Genomic DNA, 25221 nt, shown 5'->3' with positions numbered 1-25221 from the left:
TATAACGTAATCACCGCCAAAAAATATATTAATTTTTCACTAACCTTCCAGAATTCTTCCGATGACACTCCTGTAACATCATTTTACAATATACATATACAGTTTGTTCGAAAAGGTGCATATTTAGCCATACAAAACCGTGGTTACACAAATAAAAATACTAGGAAATCAAGCCTCAATATGTCTGACGTCATCTATCAGAGTGATCTAGTTTAATTGAAAGCTAATCATATACTTGACTAAAAAATACAGGGTTGACAGCAATCGAAAGACAAATTAGTTCTTAATGCAACCGCTGATTTACATTTTTAAAATTATCCTTACTTTTCAATACAGGGTGGCCAAGTGAAGCTATACCAAACAAAATGGCGAAATATGCGTTTTAAATATTTCGACAGAAACACGATTTATCATATTAAATATTGCTTACTTTGAGCTGTTCTTCCATCAGATTCTTGGGCAATGTATCCTTTCTATGTTATAAACGTCTTTTGGTCGATAGATGTCCTCTGTCCTTCGAAATGTCCACCACCAACGACCGACACCCAAAACGTGTCCAAAGTTTCAGAGTGCACAACAAATAAATTCCTCAAATCGCACTAAACGGATATAAATTGCTTAAAACGGTTCAAATTAACTACATTATGATGTTTTTAACAACTATAACGACTGAAAACATGACCGGAGAAATATTGCTGGTTAGACAACGATTTGGAACGAGGCAAGTCCGATGGCCTTCACGCTTCAGGCGCAGACGAAGAAAGGGCGGTCTCTATACATTTTGGTCTTTTATAATGGCTGTGAATGTCCCATCGATTCCATTGAAAAACGTGAGACGTACAGACACCAGAGGAAGACGTAGGCAGTGTCGGTTTCTTCATAGCATTCACTGTCGCCTTAAAAACAGACTCCAGATCAGAGGTAAAAATTTCTGAAATCTGAACCCTGTCATGAAAAGTGCTGTAGAAATTGTTCTGTACCACTCAGAGACAAAATTCCAACTTCTATAGAAACTAGAAGGTGTTTTCTATCCAATAATAACAATAATATGCATTATTGTACAAGATCTGTATCTTTCATCTGGTGTCTTGGACTTGTGATTTAATGATATTTAGATGCTACTATCTACTTGTGAAGCTATGCTAGCTATGCTAATCAGTGTGTGGGGGGATGGGGGGTGCTCCCGGACCCGGGGTAGAGGCTCGTTAGAGGTTAAGCAAGTCAGCCATATTAGCTATGTTCTTTTCAAAGGCAGTAAACAAGGCTGATTTAACTGTTTTGCTGCCAGACAAGACTCCGCTGATAGTCAAGTGTAGCAGTGATAAGATGTTGGGACTGCTGTTGAGACAGCTTTATGTAGGCGCTAACAGTTTGTGGGCACCATTTGTCACCATTATAGTGAAATTAATGTATTGTTTAGTGTTGTGTTGTGGCTGTGCTGGCATGCAATCCACTTTTCTTTTTTTTTGACCCACCAATATTTACACGCTAAAATCGCCGCTGACTGTTACTAAGACTACTGCTACTATGTCTACTACTAATACAACTACTGTTACTAAGACTATTGCTACTACTACTAATACAACGACTCTTACTAAGACTACTGCTACTACGACTACTCCTTATAATTTGGTGGGTGCTTATATTTGTCCTATTTCACACTGCCAATGTCAGCCATTAACAAAGGTGACACTAGAACAGTGCTTCCCAAACTTTTTATAGTCCTGTACCCCTTCAAACATTCAACTTCCAGCTGCATACACCCTCTAGCACCAGGGTCAGCGCACTCTCAAATGTTGTTTTTTGCCATCATTGTAAACCTGCCACACACAACACTATTCGATACATTTATTAAACATAGGAATTAGTTTTTTGTCACAACCCGGCTTGTGGGAAGTGACAAAGACCTCTTATAGGACCAGGATAATAATATAATAATAATCAATAATTTTATTTAGTCATCTTACATATTAAACCTTATTTGTTCATCAAAAATTGTGAATAACTCACCACTTCTGGATGATAGCGGGGTGAACAGGCAGTGGCTCAGGTGGTTGTTGTCCTTGATGATCTTTTTGGCCTTCCTGTGACATCGGGTGGTGTAGGTGTCCTGGAGGGCAGCTAGTTTGCCCCCGGTGATGCGTTGTGCAGACCTCACTACCCTCTGGAGAGCCTTGCGGTTGTGGGCGGAACAGTTGCCGTACCACGCGGTGATACAGCCCAACAGGATGCTCTCGTTTGTGCATCTGTGTTTTTGGTGACAGGCAGAATTTCTTCAGCCTTCTGAGGTTGAAGAGGCGCTGCTGCACCTTCTTCACCACGCTGTCTGTGTGGGTGGACCATTTCAGTTGGTCTGTGATGTGTACGCCGAGGAACTTAAAACTTCCCACCTTCTCCACTACTGTCCCGTCAATGTGGATAGGGGGCTGCTCCCTCTGTTGTTTCCTGAAGTCCACGATCATCTCCTTTCTTTTGTTGACATTGAGTGTGAGGTTATTTTCCTGACATCACACTCCGAGGGCCCTCACCTCCTCCCTGTAGGCCGTCTCGTCGTTGTTGGTAATCAAGCCTACCACTGTAGTGTCGTCTGCAAACGTGATGATTGAGTTGGAAGCGTGCATGGCCACGCAGTCATGGGTGAACAGGGAGTACAGGAGAGGGCTGAGAACACACCCTTGTGGGGCCCCAGTGTTGAGGATCAGCGGGGTGGAGATGTTGTTACCTACCCTCACCACCTGGGGGCGGCCCATCAGGAAGTCCAGGACCCAGTTGCACAGGGCGGGGTCGAGACCCAGGGTCTCGAGCTTAATGACAAGCTTGGAGGGTACTATGGTGTTAAATGCTGAGCTGTAGTCGATGAACAGCATTCTTACATAGGTATTCCTCTTGTCCAGATGGGTTAGGGCAGTGTGCAGTGGGATTGCGATTGCGTTGTCTGTGGACCTATTGGGGCGGTAAGCAAATTGTATTGGGTCCAGGGTGTCAGGTAGGGTGGAGGTGATATGGTCCTTGACTAKTCTCTCAAAGCACTTCATGATGACGGAAGTGAGTGCTACGGGGCGGTAGTCGTTTAGCTCAGTTCCCTTAGCTTTCTTGGGAACAGGAACAATGGTGGCCCTCTTGAAGCATGTGGGAACAGCAGACTGGGATATATGCATATATGCTACATGCTTGTCACTTATGAACCATTTGAACATTTTGGCCATGTTCTGTTATAATCTCCACCCGGCACAGCCAGAAGAGGACTGGCCACCCCTCATAGCCTGGTTCCTCTCTAGGTTTCTTCCTAGGTTTTGGCCTTCCTAGGGAGTTTTTCCTAGCCACCGTGCTTCTACACCTGCATTGCTTGCTGTTTGGGGTTTTAGGCTGGGTTTCTGTACAGCACTTCGAGATATTAGCTGATGTACGAAGGGCTATATAAAATAAACTTGATTTGATTCGATTTGATTTGATTTGGGATAAGGGTTGATTGAATATGTCCGTAAACACACCAGACAGCTGGTCTGCGCATGCTCTGAGGACGCGGCTGGGGATGCCGTCTGGGCCTGCAGCCTTGCGAGGGTTAACACGTTTAAATGTTTTACTCATTTTGGCTGCAGTGAAGAAGAGCCCGCAGGTTTTGGTAGCGGGCCGTGTCAGTGGCACTGTATTGTCCTCAAAGCGAGCAAAGAAGTTGTTTAATTTGTCTGGGAGCAAGAAATCGTGGTCCACGACGGGGCTGGTTTTTCTTTTGTAGTCCTTGATTGACTGTAGACCCTGCCACATACCTCTCGTGTCTGAGCCGTTGAATTGCGACTCTACTTTGTCTCTATACTGACGCTTAGCTTGTTTGATTGCCTTGCGGAAGGAATAGCTACACTGTTTGTATTCGGTCATGTTTCCGGTCACCTTGCCCTGATTAAAAGCAGTGGTTCGCGCTTTCAGTTTTGCGCGAATGCTGCCATCAATCCACGGTTTCTGGTTGGGGAATGTTTTAATAGACGCTGTGGGTACAACATCACCGATGCACTTGCTAATAACCTTGCTCACCGAATCAGCGTATTCATCAATGTTGTGGTTCGACGCTATGCGGAACATATCCCAGTCCACGTGATCGAAGCAATCTTGAAGCGTGGAATCCGATTGGTCGGACCAGCGTTGAACAGACCTGAGCAGAGGTGCTTCCTGTTTAGTTTCTGTCTATAGGCTGGGAGCAACAAAATGGAGTCGTGGTCAGCTTTTCCGAAAGGGGGGCGGGGGAGGGCTTTATATGCTACAATAAATACAGCCTCAGGATATGTGGTTTCCAGTTTACGTAGAGTCAAATAAAGTTCTTTCAAGGCCGTCGATGTGTCTGCTTGGGGGGGAATATACACGACTGTGATTATGATCGAAGATAATTCTCTTGGTAGATAATGCGGTCGGCATTTGATTGTAAGGAATTCTAGGGCAGGTGAACAAAAGGACTTGAGTTCCTGTATGTTGTTATGATCACACCACGTCTCGTTAATCATAAGGCATACACCCCCGCCCTTCTTCTTACCAGAGAGATGCTTGTTTCTGTCGGCGTGATGCATGAAGAAACCAGGTGGCTGTACCGACTCCGATAGCGTGTCTCGAGTGAGCCATGTTTCCGTGAAACAAAGAACGTTACAGTCTCTGATGTCTCTCTGGAAGGCAACCTTTACTCAGATTTCGTCTACCTTGTTGTCAAGAGACTGGACATTGGCAAGTAGTATGCTCGGGAGCGGTGCGCGATGTGCCCGTCTACGGAACCTGACCAGAAGACCGCTCCGTCTGCCCCCTCTGCGGCGCCGTTGTTTTGGATCGCCGGCTGGGATCCAATCCATTGTCCTGGGTGGTGGACCAAACAGAGGATCTGCTTCGAGAAAGTCGTATTCCTGGTCGTAATGTTGGTGAGTTGACGTTGCACTTATATACAATAGTTCCTCCCGACTGTATGTAATAAAACCTGAGATTTCCTGGGGTAACAATGTAAGAAATAACACATAAAAAAACTAAATACTGCATAGTTTCCTAGGAACGCGAAGCGGCCATCTCTGTCGGCGCCGGAAGTGTTTTCACTGTAGTGTTCAAAACGTCTTTCAAGCTGTCAGGCATTCCTTTGGCAGCAAGAGCCTCTCGGTGGATGCTGCAGTGTACCCAAGTGGCGTCGGGAGCAACTGCTTGCACACGCGTTACCACTCCACTATGTCTCCCTGTCATGGCTTTTGCACCATCAGTACAGATACCAACACATCTTATCCACCAAAGTCCATTTGATGTCACAAAGCTGTCCAGTACTTAAAAAATATCCTCTCATGTTGTCCTGGTTTCCAGTAGTTTGCAGAAGAGGATGTCTTCCTTAATTGACCTCCCACAAACGTAACGGACAAATACCAGGAGCTGTGCCAGGCCCGCCATGTCTGTTGACTCATCCAGATGTAACGCATATAATTCACTGGCTTGTATAAGAAGCAGTAATTGTTTCAAAACATCTCTTGCCATATCACTGATGCGTCGTGAAACAGTGATGTTTGATGAAGGCATTGAGTTCCTGTATGAGTTCCATAGTCTTTTTGGCCTTTTCCCCCAGCATTGTCCCAGCCATATCCGCGGCAGCAGGAATAATTAAGTCCTCCACAATAGTATGGGGCTTGCCTGTCCTACCCACTCTGTAGCTCACCATATAAGACGCTTCTAGCCCCTTCTTATTAACGGTATCTGTTGCTTTAATACATGTCTTACTACTCGAAAATCATCTTTATTCTCGCTCAAAAAGCTCCCATGGCTTATTTTTCAAATTGTCATGTTTCGTTTCTAAATGTCTGCGCAAGAGTGAAGGTTTTCCACGAGAGAGTAATGGTTAATGTGATTGGATGTTAATTATTTGACTAGGCTTCCTGTATTTGACATTGTGTTGTTATTTCGCTGAACATTAGATGGTTTATTTTATTTTTGGCAAGCACACATTGACAGATTTTTTTCACCTTGTCAGCTCAGGTATTCAAACCAGCAACCTTTCAGTTATTGGCCCAGCTTTAACCGCTAGGCTACCACAACTACTACTACTACCAGCAACAATAGTCAACATTTTGACAGTTCCACAAGTACACTATGCTGGCATATTTTCAGAGCTCCTGTTGTCGTTACAGAAGTAGGATATTAATTTTATCTTAATTTATTGCTGAGAATTTTCCTGCACAGCAGGAAATGCAAACTTGTAGTGTATTCAATGTTTAAAACAGTTTCTAAAGTTTGTAATTTCCACTTTAAAATGTCAGACTTGATTTGCCTTAGCGAAAAATATATCAACCCCTACAAAGAATGTCCATTAATTATAATCCACACAATAATACATTTCCTGTTGCCGCAGGATTATTTTCATGCTGTAGCAAATTGGTTCAAATTAATCTGTACATCACGTTGGCAGTACAAATTGCTCTTCCCTACAGTCCTCTGCTCAACAGAACTTACCCAGTTCCATCACAAGGCTCCATACAGGCCTGTTAACAAGCCCAAAAGACAGATGGGCTACAGAGTGTCCCCGTAAACCACCTTCCAATAGCACAGCACCATTCTAGCCCAAAGTCATTCCCATTGACGTCATTCTGTTGTGCAAGATTGCTGCACCCCCTTGTGTGTCATGACCCCTACTTTTTCTCTGGCTGACCAACGCCAGCTTTCAAAGCCTCAGAGAGAAAGTGCATCACTCCACCACAACAAAGGCTTTTTATTCCAACTGTACATTTTCTCAAATAGATCACACAGCAAAAGCTACTTCATGATTCTCTATACAGATTTGATCAATAAAAGTATTAGGTTCATCTGATCGGTTATGACCACATATGAATGCACATCTTAGAGTACACAGTGTCCCAAACACCAGAAATACAATGGGGAACTAAGAATATCTGTGTCATAACTGCATAGGTTATTCCATGACCAAAAGCGACAGTATATGATGTCACTTGCTGTTTCTTTAAACATGAGAAAGGCAATCTACTATTGTCTGAAGATCCAAATAGCAGACTATTATCTGTCACTTTGATCTGCCTGTGGTCTCCCTGGGCCTCTCCAAAGCAATTTAAAGCAATTTTTAAAAAACTTTTCCTGTTGAAAAACAACATCCCACGTATGAATAGAGTAATGCACACACATGTATGGGGTAGAAAAAATATGTTTTGAGCAAAATAGTGTTTTCTAGACACAAGTGAAAACTTCATTGAGTAGGCAATTCAAGGAGTTGGTCTGATGGTGCTCTCTGATGATCGGCCTCCCCACTCGGCCTCCCCACCACTTGTGCCATGTCATGAGGATGCCTGGATCACGTACTGAGTTGTGCCTTTTGTTAAGTAAATCAGGTGATAAATGAGCTGAAAAATAGACTGGAGTAGGACTTAAAGTAAGGTCTTTAATGTCTGGCACTGTTAACTGAACCTGTTTAGAATTATGGAGCCACACCGTAAATGCAGTGCTAACAAGCCAAATGCAATAAAGGCCACCTGTAAAGCACTGCCCTACTTACCTTTGCAAATGAAGCCCTTGTAATCCTTTTCTATTACTGATAAACTACTTAGCGAGCTCCAATAAGCTGTACGTTTTTCTATTTGGACACAGAGAGGGAGCAAGGCTGAGGTGCTGTCTCAAGCCGATTGGGGTAGACTTAGACCTTCAGCTTTTGATTTGCTGTTGGGTGGTACTGTAATCAACGGAGGTCAAGTCTGACTTGTGTTGACAGAATCACAGATGTTCAAGAGCTTTGAACCTCAAATCAAATTATGTGACTTGCCAACATCCATTTGGAGAATGTATCAGACTTACTGTAGGTGGCAAAAGCTTTAGATGAAACATGGAATAAGTGGAGGAGAGACACTGAACGCGTGACAGTGAAACAGGCTAAAACAGGGAGGGATTATTTGAAATTTCCCAATAAGAAATGCTCATTTTCGTTTCAAAATGATTTAAAATGTTTTCCATTGTATGCTCTAATGAACATGACCCTATTCTGTCTTCCATTGTACCAAACAACATCATGGATATACTTATATACCAGTGGAGGCTGCTAAGGGGAGGATAGCTCATAATAGTAGCTGGAACGGAGCGAATGGAATGGCATTAAACACATGGAAACGATGTGTTTGATGTTGTTGATACCTTTCCACCTATTTCGCTCCAGCCATTACCACGTGCCTGTCCTCCCCAATTAAGGTGCCACCAACCTCCTGTGTTATATACACTGACCCAACAATATTCTCCAGACTATACTGTCACTTCAACGCATAGCCCGTCCAATATCTGCAAAGCCATTCACTCAGAATGAGAGAACATTATGTAGATTCAACTAATGTCACTCTTTAGAGAACATACTAGAGATAATACACTTTGAAGTGCAGAAGCACACTAGAAGAATTCACTCTTATCTGGATCACACTTGCACTTGAATTGACATTGTCTTGTGGAAACTGTGCGTAGATCCACTGCCACTCCATTTCCCCCAATGCTCTCCTACTCTTATCCTGCGTCTCTGTTTGTGGAGTAAACAGAGTTTTCCCCCCCTGTGCTTGCACATGTGACATGCTGGTAGATATGAGGTAATGCAGGCAAACTTAAATCTGTTATACCTCATTTCTGCCAGCATATCACATGTGCAAGCAGAGGAAAAAAACTCGAGAACACCTTTACTCCACACACAGAGACGCATACAAAGCTCTCCCTCTCTCTTCATTTGACAAATCTGACCATAATTCTATCCTCCTGATTCCTGCTTAAGAGCAAAAACTATGGCAGGAAGTACCAGTGACACGCTCAATACAGAAATGGTCAGATGGTGCGGATGCTACGCTACAGGATTGTTTTGGTAGCACAGACTGGAATATGTTCCGGGATTCATCCAATCGCATTGAGGAGTATACCACCTCAGTCACCGGCTTCATCAATAAGTGCATCGACGACATCGTCCCCACAGTAATCGTACGTACATTTCTGAACTAGAAGCCATGGATTACAGGCAACATCCGCACCGAGCTAAAAGCTAGAGCTGCCGCTTTCAAGGAGCAGGACACTAATACGGACACTTCAAAGATATCCCGCTATACCCTCAGATGAACAATCAAACAGGCAAAGCGGCAGGACTAAGATTGAATCCTATTATACCGGATCTGTGACAATGCTGTTCATTGACTACAGCTCAGTGTTCACCACTAAGCTAAGGACCCTGGGACTAAACACCTCCCTCTGCAGATGGATCCTGAACTTCCTGATGGGTTACCCCCGGGTGGTAAAGGTAGGCAACAACACATCTGCCACGCTGATCCTCAACACTGGGGCCCCTCAGGGGTGCTGGCTTAGTCCCCTCCTGTACTCCCTGTTCACCCATGACTGCGTGGCCAAGCACGACTCCATCACCATCATTAAGTTTGCTGATGACACAACAGTGGTAGGCCTGATCACCGACAACATACACATAAACAAACGTACAGTAAATACAGTTGAAGTTGGAAGTTTACATACACTTAGGTTGGAGTCATTAAAACTCGTTTTTCAACCACTCCACAAATTTCTTGTTAATAAACTATAGTTTTGGCAAGTCGGTTAGGACATCTACTTTGTGCATGACACAAGTCATTTTTCCAACAATTACAGATTATTTAACTTATAATTCACTGTATCACAATTCCAGTGGGTCAGAAGTTTACATACACTAAGTTGACTGTGCCTTTAAACAGCTTGGAAAATTCCAGAAAATGATGTAAGGGCTTTAGAAATCTCTGATAGGCTAATTGACATAATTTGAGTCAATTGGAGGTGTACCTGTGGATGTATTTCAAGGCCTACCTTCAAACTCACTGCCTCTTTGCTTGACATCATGGGAAAATCAAAAGAAATCAGCCAAGACCTCAGTAATTTTTTTTTAGACCTCCACAAGTCTGGTTCATCCTTGGGAGCAATTTCCAAATGCCTGAAGGTACAACGTTCATCTGTATAGACAATAGTACGCAAGTATAAACACAGTGGGACGACGCAGCCGTCATACCGCTCAGGAAGGAGATGCGTTCTGTCTCCTAGAGATGAATGTACTTTGGTGCGAAATGTACAAATCAATCCCAGAACATCAGCAAAGGACCTTGTGAAGACGCTGGAGGAAACAGTTACAAAAGTATCTATATCCACAGTAAAACCAGTCCTATATTGACATAACAGGAAAGGCTGCTCAGCAAGTAAGAAGCCACTGCTCCAAAACCGCCATATAAAAGCCAGACTATGGTTTGCAACTGCACATGGTGACAAAGATTGTACTTTTTGGAGAAATGTCCTCTCTTCTGATCAAACAAAAATTGAACTGTTTGGCCAAAATGACCATCGTTATGTTTGGAGGAAAAAGGGGGAGGCTTGCAAGCCGAAGAAGACCATCCCAACCGTGAAGCACGGGGGTGGCAGCATCATGTTGTGGGGGTGCTTTGCTGCAGGACGGACTGGTGCACTTCACAAAATAGATGGCATCATGAGACAGGAAAATGATGTGGATATATTGAAGCAACATCTCAAGACATCAGTCAGGAAGTTAAAGCTTGGTCGCAAATGGTTCTTCCAAATGGACAACGACCCCAAACATACTTCCAAAGTTGTGGCAAAATGGCCACAAAAAGGACAACAAAGTCAAGGTATTGGAGTGGCCATCACAAAGCCTTGACCTCAATCCCATAGAAAATGTGTGGACAGAACTGAAACGCATGTGCGAGCAAGGAGGCCTACAAACCTGACTCAGTTACACCAGCTCTGTCAGGAGGAAAGGGCCAAAATTCACCCAACTTATTGTGGGAAGCTTGTGGAAGGCTACCCGAAACATTTGACCCAAGTTAAACAATTTAAAGGCAATGCTACCAAATACGAATTGAGTGTATGTAAACTTCTGACCCACTGGGAATGTGATGAAAAAAGGAATTGTGAAAAACTGAGTTTAAATGTATTTGGCTAAGGTGTATGCAAACTTCCGACTTCAACTGTATATACTCGGGGGTGTCAGAGGAAGGCCTAAAAAATTGTCAAAGATTCCAGCGGTACCTGAGCACCAAGTCTAGGACCAAAAGGCTCCTTAACAGCTTCTACCCCCAAGCCATAAGACTGCTGAACACTTCATCAAACGCCCCCCCCCCCCCGGACTATTTGCATTGAACCCCCCCCCCYTGTTTTTTACAATGCTGCTACTCGCTGTTTATTATCTATGCATAGTCACTTTACAAATGACCAAGACTAACCTGTACCCCTGCACATTGACTCAGCACCGGTACCCCCTGTATATAGCCTCGTTATTGTTATGCAATCTTCTTGTGTTACTTTTAGATAAATATATTTTTTTATTTAGTAAATATTTTCTTAACTCTATTTCTTGAACTGCAATGTTGGTTAAGGGCTTGTAAGTAAGGATTTCACGGTAAGGTCTACCTACACCTGTTGTATTTGTCGAATGTGACAAATACATTTTGATTTGATGTCAGCAACGGAAGTTCAATCGCCTGCCAAGATCATATTTAACCAATTCAGACAGGAACTGTAGAAAATCTACTGCTGAAATATTGTGGATGAAAATTACATTGGATTTCCAATTCCAGGCATGCCTAATGATGAATTCAAACCCATTAAGAATGAAAAATCTACAGTATATGAAGGAGGCATCATAATATTTTTTACCCATTTGATATTTCAAACCATAGGAAAGTAGACACGTTGATAGACGAGATATTTACAAGGACAAACTAGACATTCTCTGTGACTTCTGTACTGCTGCTGAATCCATACAGAACATACTGTACGTTTGAATGTCAAGATACAGTATCACCACAAATGACCTGCTTCTTCACAATGGAATTATTGCATAGAATCTGAGAGTAGGATTTGAGGTTTTATACAGAAATACTGGTCAAACCTTATCCAACAGAGAAAACATACAGTGCAGAATGTTGAAATAGTTTTTTTTAAAGACACTTCAGGAACTAATGAATTACAGATTACTGTAAAAAGTGGTATACACATCAAAAATACATTGAACATAGTTGTTTTTTACAAAACACCTGCAATAGTACATCCAACTGAAAATGTTTAACATTTGCTGTGCTGTATATCAAAGATAAATATTTCAGGAAACCTTGAGCCATAATGAACAAAGCATTCATTTTAACTCTTCCTTTTAGCAAATAAAATGCAAAGAATTATGCATTCAGTCTGACTGCATGTCTAGTTCTGCTAGTAACAGGGACATTTGAGTCCTATATGGATTAAATGTGCTTTTTATTAATAACTCTCCCCACTGCATTACAATTCCAACCCATCTGTAACGATAGTAAATCATGACTCTTTGCAGGATCAATGGTCAAGCCACTTCCTTTAAGTTTGCAGGGTTCAGTGGTTTTAAAACAACCTTTGGACAGCATCATCTTTCAGAGTATAAAAAGAGCCAGTCCAAGAATCTTCAGAGCTTCTGTAACGAGTGCGGTGAGAGTCGGGAAGCAAGTTCAGGGACTGAGTGTTTTACTAAATAAACACAACTAAATACAAGACAAGTAACACGAACAACGCACAGACATGACACAAAAACAGAAACAATGACGCCTGGGGAAGGAATCAAAGGGAGTGACATATGTAGGGAAGGTAATCAGGGAAGTGATGGAGTCCAGGTGAGTCTGACGACACGCAGGTGCGCGTAACAATGTTGACAGGTGTGCGCCATAATGAGTAGCCTGTTGACCTAGAGGCTGGAGAGGGAGGACACATGACAGTACCCCCTCCCGACATGTGGCTCCAGCCGTAGGACGGCGACCAAAATGACGATCCCGGGGATCGGACCGGTCACCCCTGCTGATGCGTGGGAACTTGTTGCCGGCTGGGGCGCGGGAACCTGACAGACCGGCTGAGGCAGGGGAGCCTGGTGATCCGGCTGAGGCATGAGAGCCTGACGAGCCGGTGGAAACAGGGGAGCCTGGCGATCCAGTGAAGGCATGAAAGCCCGATGAGCCAGCTGTAGCAGGGGAGCCTGGCGATCTGTCTGAGGCATGAGAGCCCATAGCGGCTCCCGGACCCGACGTCATTCCCACCGAAACAATAAACAAAAAACACTCCCTGATGCTTCCCTTAGGTGAGGCGTCATTCTGTAACGAGTGCGCGGAGAGTCGGGAAGCAAGTTCAGGGAGTGAGTTTTTTAATAAATAAACGCAACTAAATACAAAACAAGAAACACGAACAACGCACATACATGACACAGCAACAGAAACAATGACACCTGGGGAAGGAAACAAAGGGAGTGACACATGTAGGGAAGGTAATCAGGGAAGTGATGGAGTCCAGGTGAGTCTGACGACACGCAGGTGCGCGTAACAATGGTGACAGGTGTGCGCCATAATGAGCAGCCTGGTGACCTAGAGGCCGGAGAGGGAGCACACCTGACAGCTTCTCTAGACCTTCAGTGGTAATGTAAAATTCAAACTGCCGCAATGGAAAAGGGGAAGATATGCCACGGAGTTGCCTATCTGGTATTTATGTCACTTTTATCTTTCTTTACTTTTTAAGTTTTGCCATCAGAAATAAGCCTGCAAGCTGACTTCGGTCATCAGTCGAACTGTGTTTCCGCCGACACATTGGTGCGGCTGACTTCTGGGTTAAGCACGCAGTGTGTTAAGAAGTAAGAGGCTAGGAGGGGTCATGTTTCGGAGGATGCATGTCTTGACCTTCGCCCCTCCTGAGCCTTTTGAGGAGTTGCAGCGATGAGACAAGGTCATAACCAGCTATTTGKGAGAAAATGGGGTAAAAACTACAAATAATAAAAAATAATAATAAAAAATAAGCCCACATTCACTCCAATGTCGTTTCCCAAGTTATGAGAGGCAGAAAAATAAAGCAACTACTGAAAAAACAGAATGAGCGGAGAGGACTGCCGAGCTACGGGTGCTTCGCTTGGAGTGAAGCTTTAAGAGAACAGGACGTGTCAAACTTTACAGGCTCAAATTGAAACTGGATTGCTATATTTTATCGACCCACTGTTCACCCGTCTTGGAGTACCTGATGGTCAAATGCCGACCCTTCTACCTCCTGAGGGAGTTTTCAGCTGTTATTGTGACTGCTGTATACATTCCACCTCAGGATAGCAAGGTGCCGCTTAACAAACTGTACAAGACTATAAACAAGCAGGAAGACCTACACCCAAAGGCTGCCTTTCTGGTTGCTGGCGATTTTAATTCGGCGTCACTAAGACACGTGATGCCCAACTTCCATCAACACGTCTCTAACGCCACTAGGGGCGATAAAGTCTTAGACCACTTCTACTTTACACACAAGCAAGCGTACAATGCCCTCCCTCGTCCGCCATTCGGCAAATCAGATAATGACTCTGTACTCCTGCTTCCTGTTTACAAGCAGAAGTTGAAACAGGAAATACCCGCGATTTGCTCCGTTGAGAAATTGTAACCAGAATCAGAGGCTATGCTACAGGACTGCTTTGCTAGCGCTGATTGAAATATGTTTCGAGACTCAGCCGAAACTGGGACAAGGAGAGGTTGAAAATTTTATAATGAAGCCGGTGACGGAGGTGGTTAGCTCGTCAAAGTTATTTGACGAGCTAACCACCTCCGTCACCGGCTTCATTATAAAATACATCAGCGATGTTGAACCCAAGTGAGGGTTCGCTGCTTCCCCAATCAAAAGCCCTGGATTAACAACGAGTTTGGCGCTAAACTAAAGAACAGGGCTACCACACACAGAGCTATCGTAGACAACACTGATGCTGCGGCCGAAGACAAGAATAAGTACAAGAAGGCCCGTTATGACCTCCGCAGAGTCATCAAACAAGCAAAAGGACTATATAGGAATAAGGTACAATCATATTACATAGGCTCCGCCGCCCACCGTATGTGGCAGGGGCATCAGTCCATTTTGGATTACAAAGGAAGAACCAACCGTGAGCTGCCCAATGATGCCTCTCTTCCAGATGAACTCAATGCACGCTTTGACAACAACATCGAGACGGGTGTGAGGGCCATCACCAACCCAGAGGATTGGGTGATCTCGCTCTCTGAGGCCGACGTGAGAAGGGTCTTTAATTAGGTCAACACCCGCAAGGCCACAGGGCCTGACAGTATTCCAGGGCGCGCACTCAGAGCATGCGCAGAACAGCTGGCAGGCATATTCACAGTCATTTTCAACCTCTCCTTGTCCCAGTCTGTAATCCCCACATGTTTTAATATTACCACAATCATTCCTGTTCCTAAAGACTCTAAGGCTTCATGCTACAATGACTATGGCCCTGTAGCACTCACTTCTGTAATCATTGGGTGCTTTGAGAGGCTGGTTATGGCACACATTAACTCCACCATCCCAGACACCCTAGACCCACTCCAATTTGCATACCGCCCTAACAGATCCATAGACGACGCAATATCAATTGCTCTCCACACTGCCCTCACCCACCTAGATAAGAGGAATACCTACAGTATGTGAGAATTGCTGTTCATTGACTACAGCTCAGAGTTCAACACCATTGTCCCCTCCAAGCTCATCACTCGTCACCAAGCTTAGGACTCTGGGTCTGAACACCTCCCTCTGCAACTGGATCCTGGACTTCCTGAAGGCCGAACCCAGGTGGTGAGGGAAGGCAACATCACCTCCGCCATGCTGACCCTTAACACAGGGGCCCCACATGGGTGTGTGCTTAGTCCCCTCCTGTACCCCCTGTTCACCCACGACTGTGTGGTCACTCACGACTCCAGCACCATTATCAAGTTCACTGACGACACGACGGTGGTAGGCGTGATCACCGGTGACGATGAGTCAGCATACAGGGAGTAGGTCAGTGACCTGGCAGTGTGGTGCCGGAGCAACAACCTCTCCCTCAAAGTCAGCAAGACCAAGGAGCTGATCGTGGACTACAGGAAATTGGGGGGCGAGCATGCCCCCATCAACATTGACGGGACGGCAATGGAGCAGGTAGACAGCTTCTAGTTCCTCAGTTTCCAAATCACTAAAGACTTAAAACACACACGCACAGTCGTGAAGAAGGTGTGAGTGTGCCTCTTCCCTCTCAGGAGATTTAAAAAGTTTGGCATGGGTCCTCAAATCCTCAAAAGGTTCTACAGCTGTACCATTGAGAGCATATTGACTGGCTGCATCACTGCTTGGAATGGAAATAGCACCGCTCTCGATCGCATGGCGCTACAGAGAGTTGTGTGGACAGTCCAGTACATCACTGGGGCCGAGCTCCATGCCATCCTGTCGTGGTTCCACCTGTCACCAGAGGGCGGCAGAGACCGTCCTAGAGACATCAACGACACTCAGGTGTGTCCAATTGAACTCATTATGATTTCCCTGTTAAAAGAGGTGTGTTTTCTGTTGTCCTTTGCGGAAGCTTGAATTGTTTACAGTGTGTGTTCGTTTCCTGAGCAAGTTTTCAAGACTTATTGTTTGTTGTTTTTCAAGTGTACTACCGTTTCTCAGAAAAGTATTACGTTTGTCCTTAACCACTGATTCCTCATCTGGTCTCTTCTCTGCACCTGGGTCCAACCTCACCACGTCCCACATCCAGGAACTCTATATCAGGCAGTGTGAAAAGAATCTTCAAAGACTCCAACCACCCAAGCCATGGACTATTTTCTCTGCCGGTGCATCAAGTCTGACACCAACATGCTCTTGAACAGCTTCTATCCCCAAGCAATACGACTGATAAATAGCTAACAAAATAGGTTCATGGACTATCTGAGTTAAACTTGTATCTTTATTGAGCTTTTATTTAAATCTTTGCACTGTCTCTATGCACACTCACAGTCACAGGGCCCTACACACTCACACACACTGTTACTCTCATACACACACACACACACAAACACTCACTCCATCATTAAGTCACTCACACATAATATGCACATACTGTACATTTACACACCAGCACACCCACTCACATAAAAGCTGCTGCTACTCTGTTTATCTTATATCCTGTTGCATTGTCCCCTCACCCCTATACATAAACTATCTACCTCCATCCCTTCAGTATCCCTGCACATGTAAAAACACTTTTTAAATATTTCCTGTATATAGTATGCTTACTTACTTACTTAATTGTGTATTTCATATATCCTATTATTTTTCTCATGTTTTTTTCTACTAATACATTGATATTGCATTGTTGGTTTTTGAGTTTGCAAGAAAGGCATTTCACTGTACTTGTGCATGTGACATTAAAACTTGAAACTTATTCCCATGCTCTGTCATGCCAGACACAGTGAGGACCTGTGTGCTGGAGCAATCCCACCAGTTGGTTAGACAGAGAATGATTTCTGGATGACTGGTTCCCAGTAAGATCATCTCCCTGAGAGGCTGTTTTACTGTCTGGTTTATTTTACTTTCTCTTTAAAACAAGACAAAATAAATAAAACATATCAACAGCATTTTTGGAAGTTAAAGTACTGGCAATACTACAACTCTGCCATTTATAACTATAGATAGGCATTTCTGAAATGTTATAAAAGCAGAGGGCATACTGTCATTATCGTCGATCACTACAGTAACTAGTTGTCACTAGTTACCACAGCTACAAAGTCAAAATTGGCTATATCGTAAAAATATTTTTGTAGAAATAGGCAGGGTTTAGCCATAATTATGACTTTGTGGCTGTGGTAGCTAGTGACGACCCCTTCAGATGATGGTTATAATGTGATCATAATGTATGGATGCTGGGCCTCCGAGGTCTTGATCTTTGACCACTCTCCTGTAGAGCATGACGTGTCCTGATGGAGACACTCCCTCTTAGGCATATTTGCACACCAGAGTGTCATAACCAACCTGCTGGGGGCCAGTTGGGAGAGGCAACACCCTACACATTGAGGCTGACCCACGAGTGAAATGGTTGTCAAAACACACTAACTACATTCCCGGTGTAAACAGGGCAGACCTGTGATGGTTAACCTCTCTCCTGCCTCTGGACTTCAAGCAACCTTCAAAGGCAAGATGCTACAGTATCCTGACCTGACATCATAGTGGGAGTGGCCAAACATGGCCAAACTGAGTTGCCTAGTTATTTAACTAGGCAAGTCAGTTAAGACCAAATTCTTATATACAATCATGGCCTACCCTGGCCAGACCCTAACCCGGACGATGCTGGGCCAATTGTGCGCCGCCTCATGGGTCTCCTGGTTGCAGCCGGTTGTGATACAGCCTGGAATCGAACCAGGGTCTGTAGTGACTCCGCTAGCACTGAGATGCAGTGCCTTAGATCGCTGCGCCACTCGGGAGCTCATCTAGAAGAAGGCCTGGTTATGGGGCTTCCACCAGGGGGTCGGTTAACTGTCAAAAAGTTTATTAGCAGGGGGCCTCCCGAGCGGCGCAGTGGTCTAAGGCACTGCATCGCAGACCTGGGTTCGATCCCAGGCTGTGTCACAGCCGGCAGTGACCGAGAGACCCATGAGGCGGCGCACAATTGGCCCAGCATCRTCCGGGTTAGGGGAGGGTTTGGCCGGCCAGGATTTCCTTGTCCCATCGCGCTCCTTGTGGCGGGCCAGGCGCCTGCAAGCTGACCTCGGTCGCCAGCTGGACGGTGTTTCCACCGACACATTGGTGCGGCTGGCTTAAGCGAGCAGTGTGTCAAGAAGCAGTGCGGCTTGGCAGGGTCGTGTTTCGGAGGATGCATGGCTCTCAACCTTCGCCTCTCCAGAGTCCGTAGGAGAGTTGCAGCGATGGGACAACATATATTGAATGTTTATTAGCAGGTAACCCTTTCTTTCACCACCACAGCTGATGCTAAGCCACAACATGTAACTGAAATCAGAGTGATCTGACTGACATCTGCCAACTCACTCTGGCTTGTAATAATAATAATATATGCCATTTAGCAGAAGCTTTTATCCAAAGCCACTTACAGTTATGTGTGCATACATTTTACGGATGGGTGGTCCCGGGAATCTAACTCACTATCTTGGTGTTACAAGCACCATTTTCTACCAATTATACTACAAAGAACCACTAAGTGCTGGTTCTGTTCACTTTGTCATTTTGTCAACATCAGGGCTGCCTCAGATACACTACATGGCCAAAAGTATGTGGATAACCCTTCAAATTAGTGGATTCTGCTATTTCAGCCACACCCGTTGCTGACAGGTGTATAAAATTGAGCACACAGCCAAGCAATCTCAATAGACAAACATTGGCAGTAGAATGGCCCGTACTGAAGAGCTCAGTGACTTTCAATGTGGCACTGTCATAGGATGCCACCTTTCCAACAAGTCAGTTCGTCAAATGTCTGCCCTGCTAGAGCTGCCCCAGTCAACTAAGTGCTGTTATTGTGGAAATGTCTAGGAGCAACAACAGCTCAGCCGTGAAGTGGTAGGCCACACAAGCTCACAGAACTGGACCGCCGAGTGCTGAAGCGTGTAGCGCTTTAAAAATTGTCTGTCCTCGGTTGCAACAATCACTACCGAGTTCCAAACTGCCTCTGGAAGCAACGTCAGCACAAGAACTGTTCGTCGGGAGCTTCGTGAAATGGGTTTCCATGGTCGAGCAGCCGCACATACTGTAAGCCTAAGATTACCATGCGCAATGCCATGAGTCTGCTGGAGTGGTGAATCACGCTTCACCATCTGGCAGTCCAACGGACTAATCTGTGTTTGGCAGATGCCAAGAGAACGCTACCTGCCCGAATGCATAGTGCCAACTGTAAACTTTGGTGGAGGAGGATTAATGTTCTGTGGCTGTTTTTCATGGTTTGGGCTAGTACCCTTAGTTCCAGTGAAGGGAAATCTTAACGTTACAGCATAGAATGACATTCTAGACGATTCTGTGCTTCCAACTTTGTGGCAACAGTTTAGGGAAGGACATTTTCTGTTTCAGCATGACAATGCCCCCGTGCAGAAAGCGAGGTCCATACAGAAATGGTTTGTTGAGATCGGTGTTGAAGAACTTGACTGGCCTGCACAGAGCCCTGACCTCAATCCCATCGAACACCTTTGGGATGAATTGGAATGCCGACTGCGAGCCAGGCCTAATTGCCCAACATCAGTGCCCAAACTCACTAATGCTCTTGTGGCTGAATGGAAGCAAGTGCCAACAGCAATGTTCCAACATCTAGTGGAAAGCCTCCCAGAAGAGTGGAGGCTGTTATAGCAGCAAAGGGGGGACGAATTCCATATTAATGCCCATGATTTTGGAATGAGATGTTCGATGAGCAGGTGTCCACATATGTTTGGCCATGTTGTGTACCTTTATCCATGCTTTCCATTAGGATTGTATGATATGATCTGGCTTTCTCACGAGGCTAACACTACGGTAATACTGGATTCCAACACTATGACCTTGGAGGAAGCACTTGGCTAAGGCTCGTACCACACATCATAAATTGGCTTCCTCATTCATATTCTATTCATGTGTTTATATGGCAAACAAATGGAGGAAAAAGAAGAGAGAGAGAGAGCGGAGAGAGAGAGAGAGCAGGAGAGAGAGGGGAGGGTGGGGTATGTCTGAGAGTGTACCAGCAGCCCTCCTGTACCTCAGGAAAGCAGAGCTCCCAGCTCTTCAGCGGTGCAGAGAGAGATGAGACTGCATCCTCATCAGGAAACTGCTGGAAGCCAGCGATGATGAATAGGGTCGCTGTGACTATTAATTCCCTGTAAATGCGCCATTCTTCGCCTTCCATCTCCCACTGCTGAGATGTGCTCAGAAGGAAGAAAATATATCTGAAATATAGGAAATTAACGCTCTCGTCGGTGGGAAGCAGCTTGGTCTGTAATATTCTCCTTATGAATTGCCTTACTATGGCTAATTAGTTTATCAGAGCCATTGGTCCTAATGAGCGGTGGTTGCCCACAGTTGGTTTAATGGAGAGCTAACAAAGGGCTCTCCTTGAATGATTCATTGGACTCTTTGGTCTGGGAATGTGTCTCCTGGTACTACTCTGTTAAACCAACCTGAGCCAGTCTCTTGACATCAAGCTAAGGGGAGATGACTCTAGAGCCCTGGAAACCTCAACAAGTCACAGAGGAAATGCTGCGCTGTCACTATCTCAGCTATTGCCAACCACATAGTGGAAGTTATGAATATCACACTCTTTTCAGTTTAAAAGGCCATTTCACCACAGCTCCCCTCAGCACAAGCCATCTGGGGGTTTCTGCAGACCTTGACTGTGACTGTAGTCGGGGAAATAAATGGAACTTATTCAAACTGCACCAGCGGGATAGGGCGTCCACTTGCTGACATATGGGTGACCAACGACAAATAAAGCAAACCCCATGCAGGATTTTTGTTGACCTCATGTCATGTTGTCATATGTAAAGTTTGATGCTCTGTACTACACTACAGTCTAGAACAACATAAAATGCAAGAGAGGTAGGAAAGCCAAGGAGCCCCTGGATATTATCTTCAAGACACTTGAACAGTTAATTGGGCATTGTATTTGAAACACATTGTGATGCATTTGAAAATTGAGAAAGAGGCACTTTTAAGTGATACCTCATAGAACCAGAATTCAGAATAATTGGCTTTTGAGCAATAAAGTGATAGAGGTCACTTTAATAATACTGATGAGAAAAGTAACACTAATTAATTTGTCCAAACATACCCTGAAAGTTAGACTTAATTAGAACTTTTCTAATAGTTTGTGGACCACTATTAAAGCTCCTATGTGTTTGATGAATTAGTGAGTAATACTTTTAGAAAAGGCCATACTTTTAACTGCTCTGTGACGCAATTAAAAAGAAACAAATAAAGTTGGTTTGGTGCCTGCCTGTCTGTCTGTCTGTCTGTTTCTTTTAAATGTGTGTTGTGCGCTACTTTTATAAACATTTTATTATTATCCTTTTTAGATTAAACTATACTAAATATATTCACGTCACCAAATAGTTGATTAAAACACACTGTTTTGCAATGAAGGTCTATAGTAGCCTCAACAGCACTCTGTAGGGTAGCACCATGGTGTACCCAGAAGACAGCTAGCTTCCATTCTCCTCTAGGTACATTAACTTCAAAACAAAACCTAGGAGGCTTATGGTTCTCACCGCCTTCCATAGACTTACACAGTAATTATGACAACTTCCGGAGGACAACCTCTAACCTATCAGAGCTCTTGCAGCATGAAATTACATGTTGTCCACCCAATCAAAGGATCAGATAATGAATTTAGATAATGAATTTAGTACTGAAAGCAAAAGATAGTTTAGCCAACTCAAACAGAGAGGGATGCTATATTAACGAGCAGGCTATGACTATCCAACACTGGAACTCTTCCAAGTCAAGGTAAGCTTTTGATTTTATTAATTTATTGACACTGGGGCCGACCGGAGTAACTGCTAAACTGTCAGTGGCGACCCGTCATTCAAGGCAGGTGGGGGAGAGCCCCACCTGTTTTGAGCCCTACATTTTTTGCAACAAAAAAAACTACTGTTCAAATGTTTGGGGCCACTTAGAAATGTCCTTGTTTTTGAAAGAAAACCAATTTTTTTGTCCATTAAAATAAAATAAATGTATCAGAAATACAGTGTAGACATTGTTAATGTTTTACTTACTACTATTGTTTACTTTACATTGTTAATGTTTTACTTTAATTACTATTGTAGCTGGAAACGGCAGATTTTTTATGGAATATCTAATTAGGCGTACAGAGGCCCATTATCAGCAACCATCACTCCTGTCTTCCAATGGCACGTTGTGTTAGCTAATCCATGTTTATAATTTTAAAAGGCTAATAGATCATTATAAAATCCTTTTGCAATTATGTTAGCACACCTGAAAACTGTTGTTCTGATTAAACCAATAAAAATGGCCTTCTTTAGACTAGTTGAGTATCTGGAGCATCAGCATTTGTGGGTTCGATTACAGGCTCAAAATGGGCAGAAACAAAGCACTTTCTTCTGAAACTCGTCAGTCTATTCTTGTTTTGAGAAATGAAGGCTATTCCATGCGAGAAATTGCCAAGAAACTGAAGATCTCGTACAACGCTGTGTACTACTCCCTTCACAGAACAGCGCAAACTGGCTCTAACCAGAATAGAAAGAGGAGCGGTGCACAACTGAGCAAGAGGACAAGTCCATTGGAGTGTCTAGTTTGAGAAAGAGACGCCTCACAAGTCCTCAACTGGCAGCTTGATTAAATAGTACACGCAAAACACCAGTCTCATCGGCAACAGTGAAGAGACGACTCCGGGATGCTGGCCTTTTAGGCAGAGTTCCTCTGTCCAGTGTCTGTTCTTTTGCCCATATTAGTCAGTCTGAGATATGTATTTGTCTTTGCAACTCTGCCTAGAAGGCAAGCTTATGCCAAGACTTTGTCTTGAAGGTCCTCAGAACATTTCAAGAACATGTTATTATTAAGTTTTACCTAATATTACCACAACATTCTCAGCATGCAAATGTGTATTCCTTAAAGCCGTTTGGAATACATCCCCATTATGTTTTCATGGCAATTCACATTCGAGGCATATTAATTGTATTTCAACAGTGTTTAATCATACAAAAACAACCATATTTTTTTTGCACTTCATACGCTGACAACATGCACATTATTTCACTTGAACAGCACTTAATCTTGAAAATCAAATATATTTCATTGCGGTTTAGATGGTACAATGATTCTCTACACTATAATTTCTTGTTTTGTCACATAACTGAAAACAGTGGAACTATTAGAATTTTAGCAACCAGGAAATGGCAGAGCCATTTTTGCATCRTGCGTCTTTATAGGGAATCTTAGCTAATGTTCTGGGAATGTTCCCGGTTTGTTGGGACCATACATAAACATCGTCGTTTCTCCTACGCAACAGCTGGGCGTGACACAGGTTGATACAGGGATCAGACACTCACCGTCCATCCTCCTCCGTCCGTTGTCATGTCACAGAAGACCTGGAAGCCAGCAGGGTAGTGCATGGGAAAGACAGAGTAGATCCCATCCTCCCGCTGACCACTTGCGTAGATATCGCTGCAGTCCCGAGGTCTGGAGCCTAGCGAGATCAGATAGACACTAGATTAACGTTTAAATCCTGGATTTTATCATAGAAATTATTAAATGAAAACAGTGAGCTCCAACATTTTCTTCTCTTAATAGTCAGCCGTCTGAATCTGTCCAGACAGCTTCACTTCATCATGTCCAAATCCTGTACTTAATAGAAATGCAATTTTTTTACAAAAATTATTTGGGGTATCAGAGGTGTAGTATGCGAACATATTTCAGTATGAAGCTGTGCTTTTTTCCTTCTAGTGAAATTGTGAACAGTAGCCTTATCAGGCATATACATCTAGTTGGCCAAACATATGGTTTACTTCAGCTCAAAGGATCAACCATTTCTACAGCTGACATGGTGTAGTTAGGAGATGTCCATGCACTCATTGCCTTTTTCTCCTTCCACCAGCCACCACTGGTGTCCATCCATAGGCCTACCATTGGAGCAGCCTTTGGGCCGGGCACTGCGAACAGGTGCTCTCTGGAGGTCTGCCTTGAACTTGCTCTTCAGGTTCCCTGTCTCCTTCTGCATGGAGTTGAGAGCATCGTTCACTGAGTTCATCACCTTCACCATGTTGATCTGGCTCTCAGACAGCAGCTGGAAACAAACACACAAACATCCCATTGAACACCCACTCGGTAGTTGGAAAAACAACTTAACCACACACACACACACACACACACACACACACACACACACACACACACACACACACACACACACACACACACACACACACACACACACACACACACACACACACACACACAAATTAGATTACATTTCCCTTGACAGACATAGGACTAACAGCAAACCCCACACAATTGGGAGTAAATGTAATTAGAAAAGGGATCTCCCTGAGTGTGAGTGTTCATTCATCAGAATGAGGATGTTTTAGGAAGTCCACAGTAGCCTCGAAATTACTAGACTGGAATCTGAGTAGCGAAACAGAATGTAGGCTTGCAAGACATTCCGGATGGTTGTATGAGGTTAAGTCTACAGTAAGGAGAGGTGACATAGGAACTCTTTGGAGACCCACAATGCCCCGGGGTTGACATTGATGACAGCCGACGGGAGCGCACTTCCTGTGCACATGGTGAAAACATGATCACACTCTGCACATATTCCCTCCCACATGTCCGTCCCCCCCGTCCCCTCCCTAACACGCTTCTGTAGCAACGACACTTGCCTGTCAATCACGAGTGGGCCTCAAACGACAATGCTGGTATGAAAAATGCATGCTAACCACAAGTAGTGTACACTCCACTCCTCTCTTCTCTGATCTG

At 44.2% G+C, this 25221-nt stretch overlaps 1 protein-coding gene across 2 annotated transcripts in view; it reads right to left on the bottom strand.

Moving 5' to 3' along the window:
* The window catches only part of fibcd1a (fibrinogen C domain containing 1a), a 128905-nt gene that overhangs the window by 65814 nt on the left and 37870 nt on the right, over positions 1-25221 (bottom strand). For both annotated transcript variants that reach the window (XM_070446919.1, XM_024001087.2), the window contains 2 exons: positions 24373-24532; positions 23799-23935 (listed from right to left, as the gene is read on the bottom strand). In XM_070446919.1, the coding sequence (XP_070303020.1) occupies positions 23799-23935; positions 24373-24532 (297 nt within the window). The remainder of the gene's footprint in view (positions 1-23798; positions 23936-24372; positions 24533-25221) is intronic.

This window comes from Salvelinus sp. IW2-2015, linkage group LG15, assembly GCF_002910315.2.
Source record: "Salvelinus sp. IW2-2015 linkage group LG15, ASM291031v2, whole genome shotgun sequence".
NCBI lineage: Eukaryota > Metazoa > Chordata > Actinopteri > Salmoniformes > Salmonidae > Salvelinus > Salvelinus sp. IW2-2015.
Note: the sequence above shows the minus strand (reverse complement) of the source record. Positions and strands in the feature narration are given on the sequence as shown.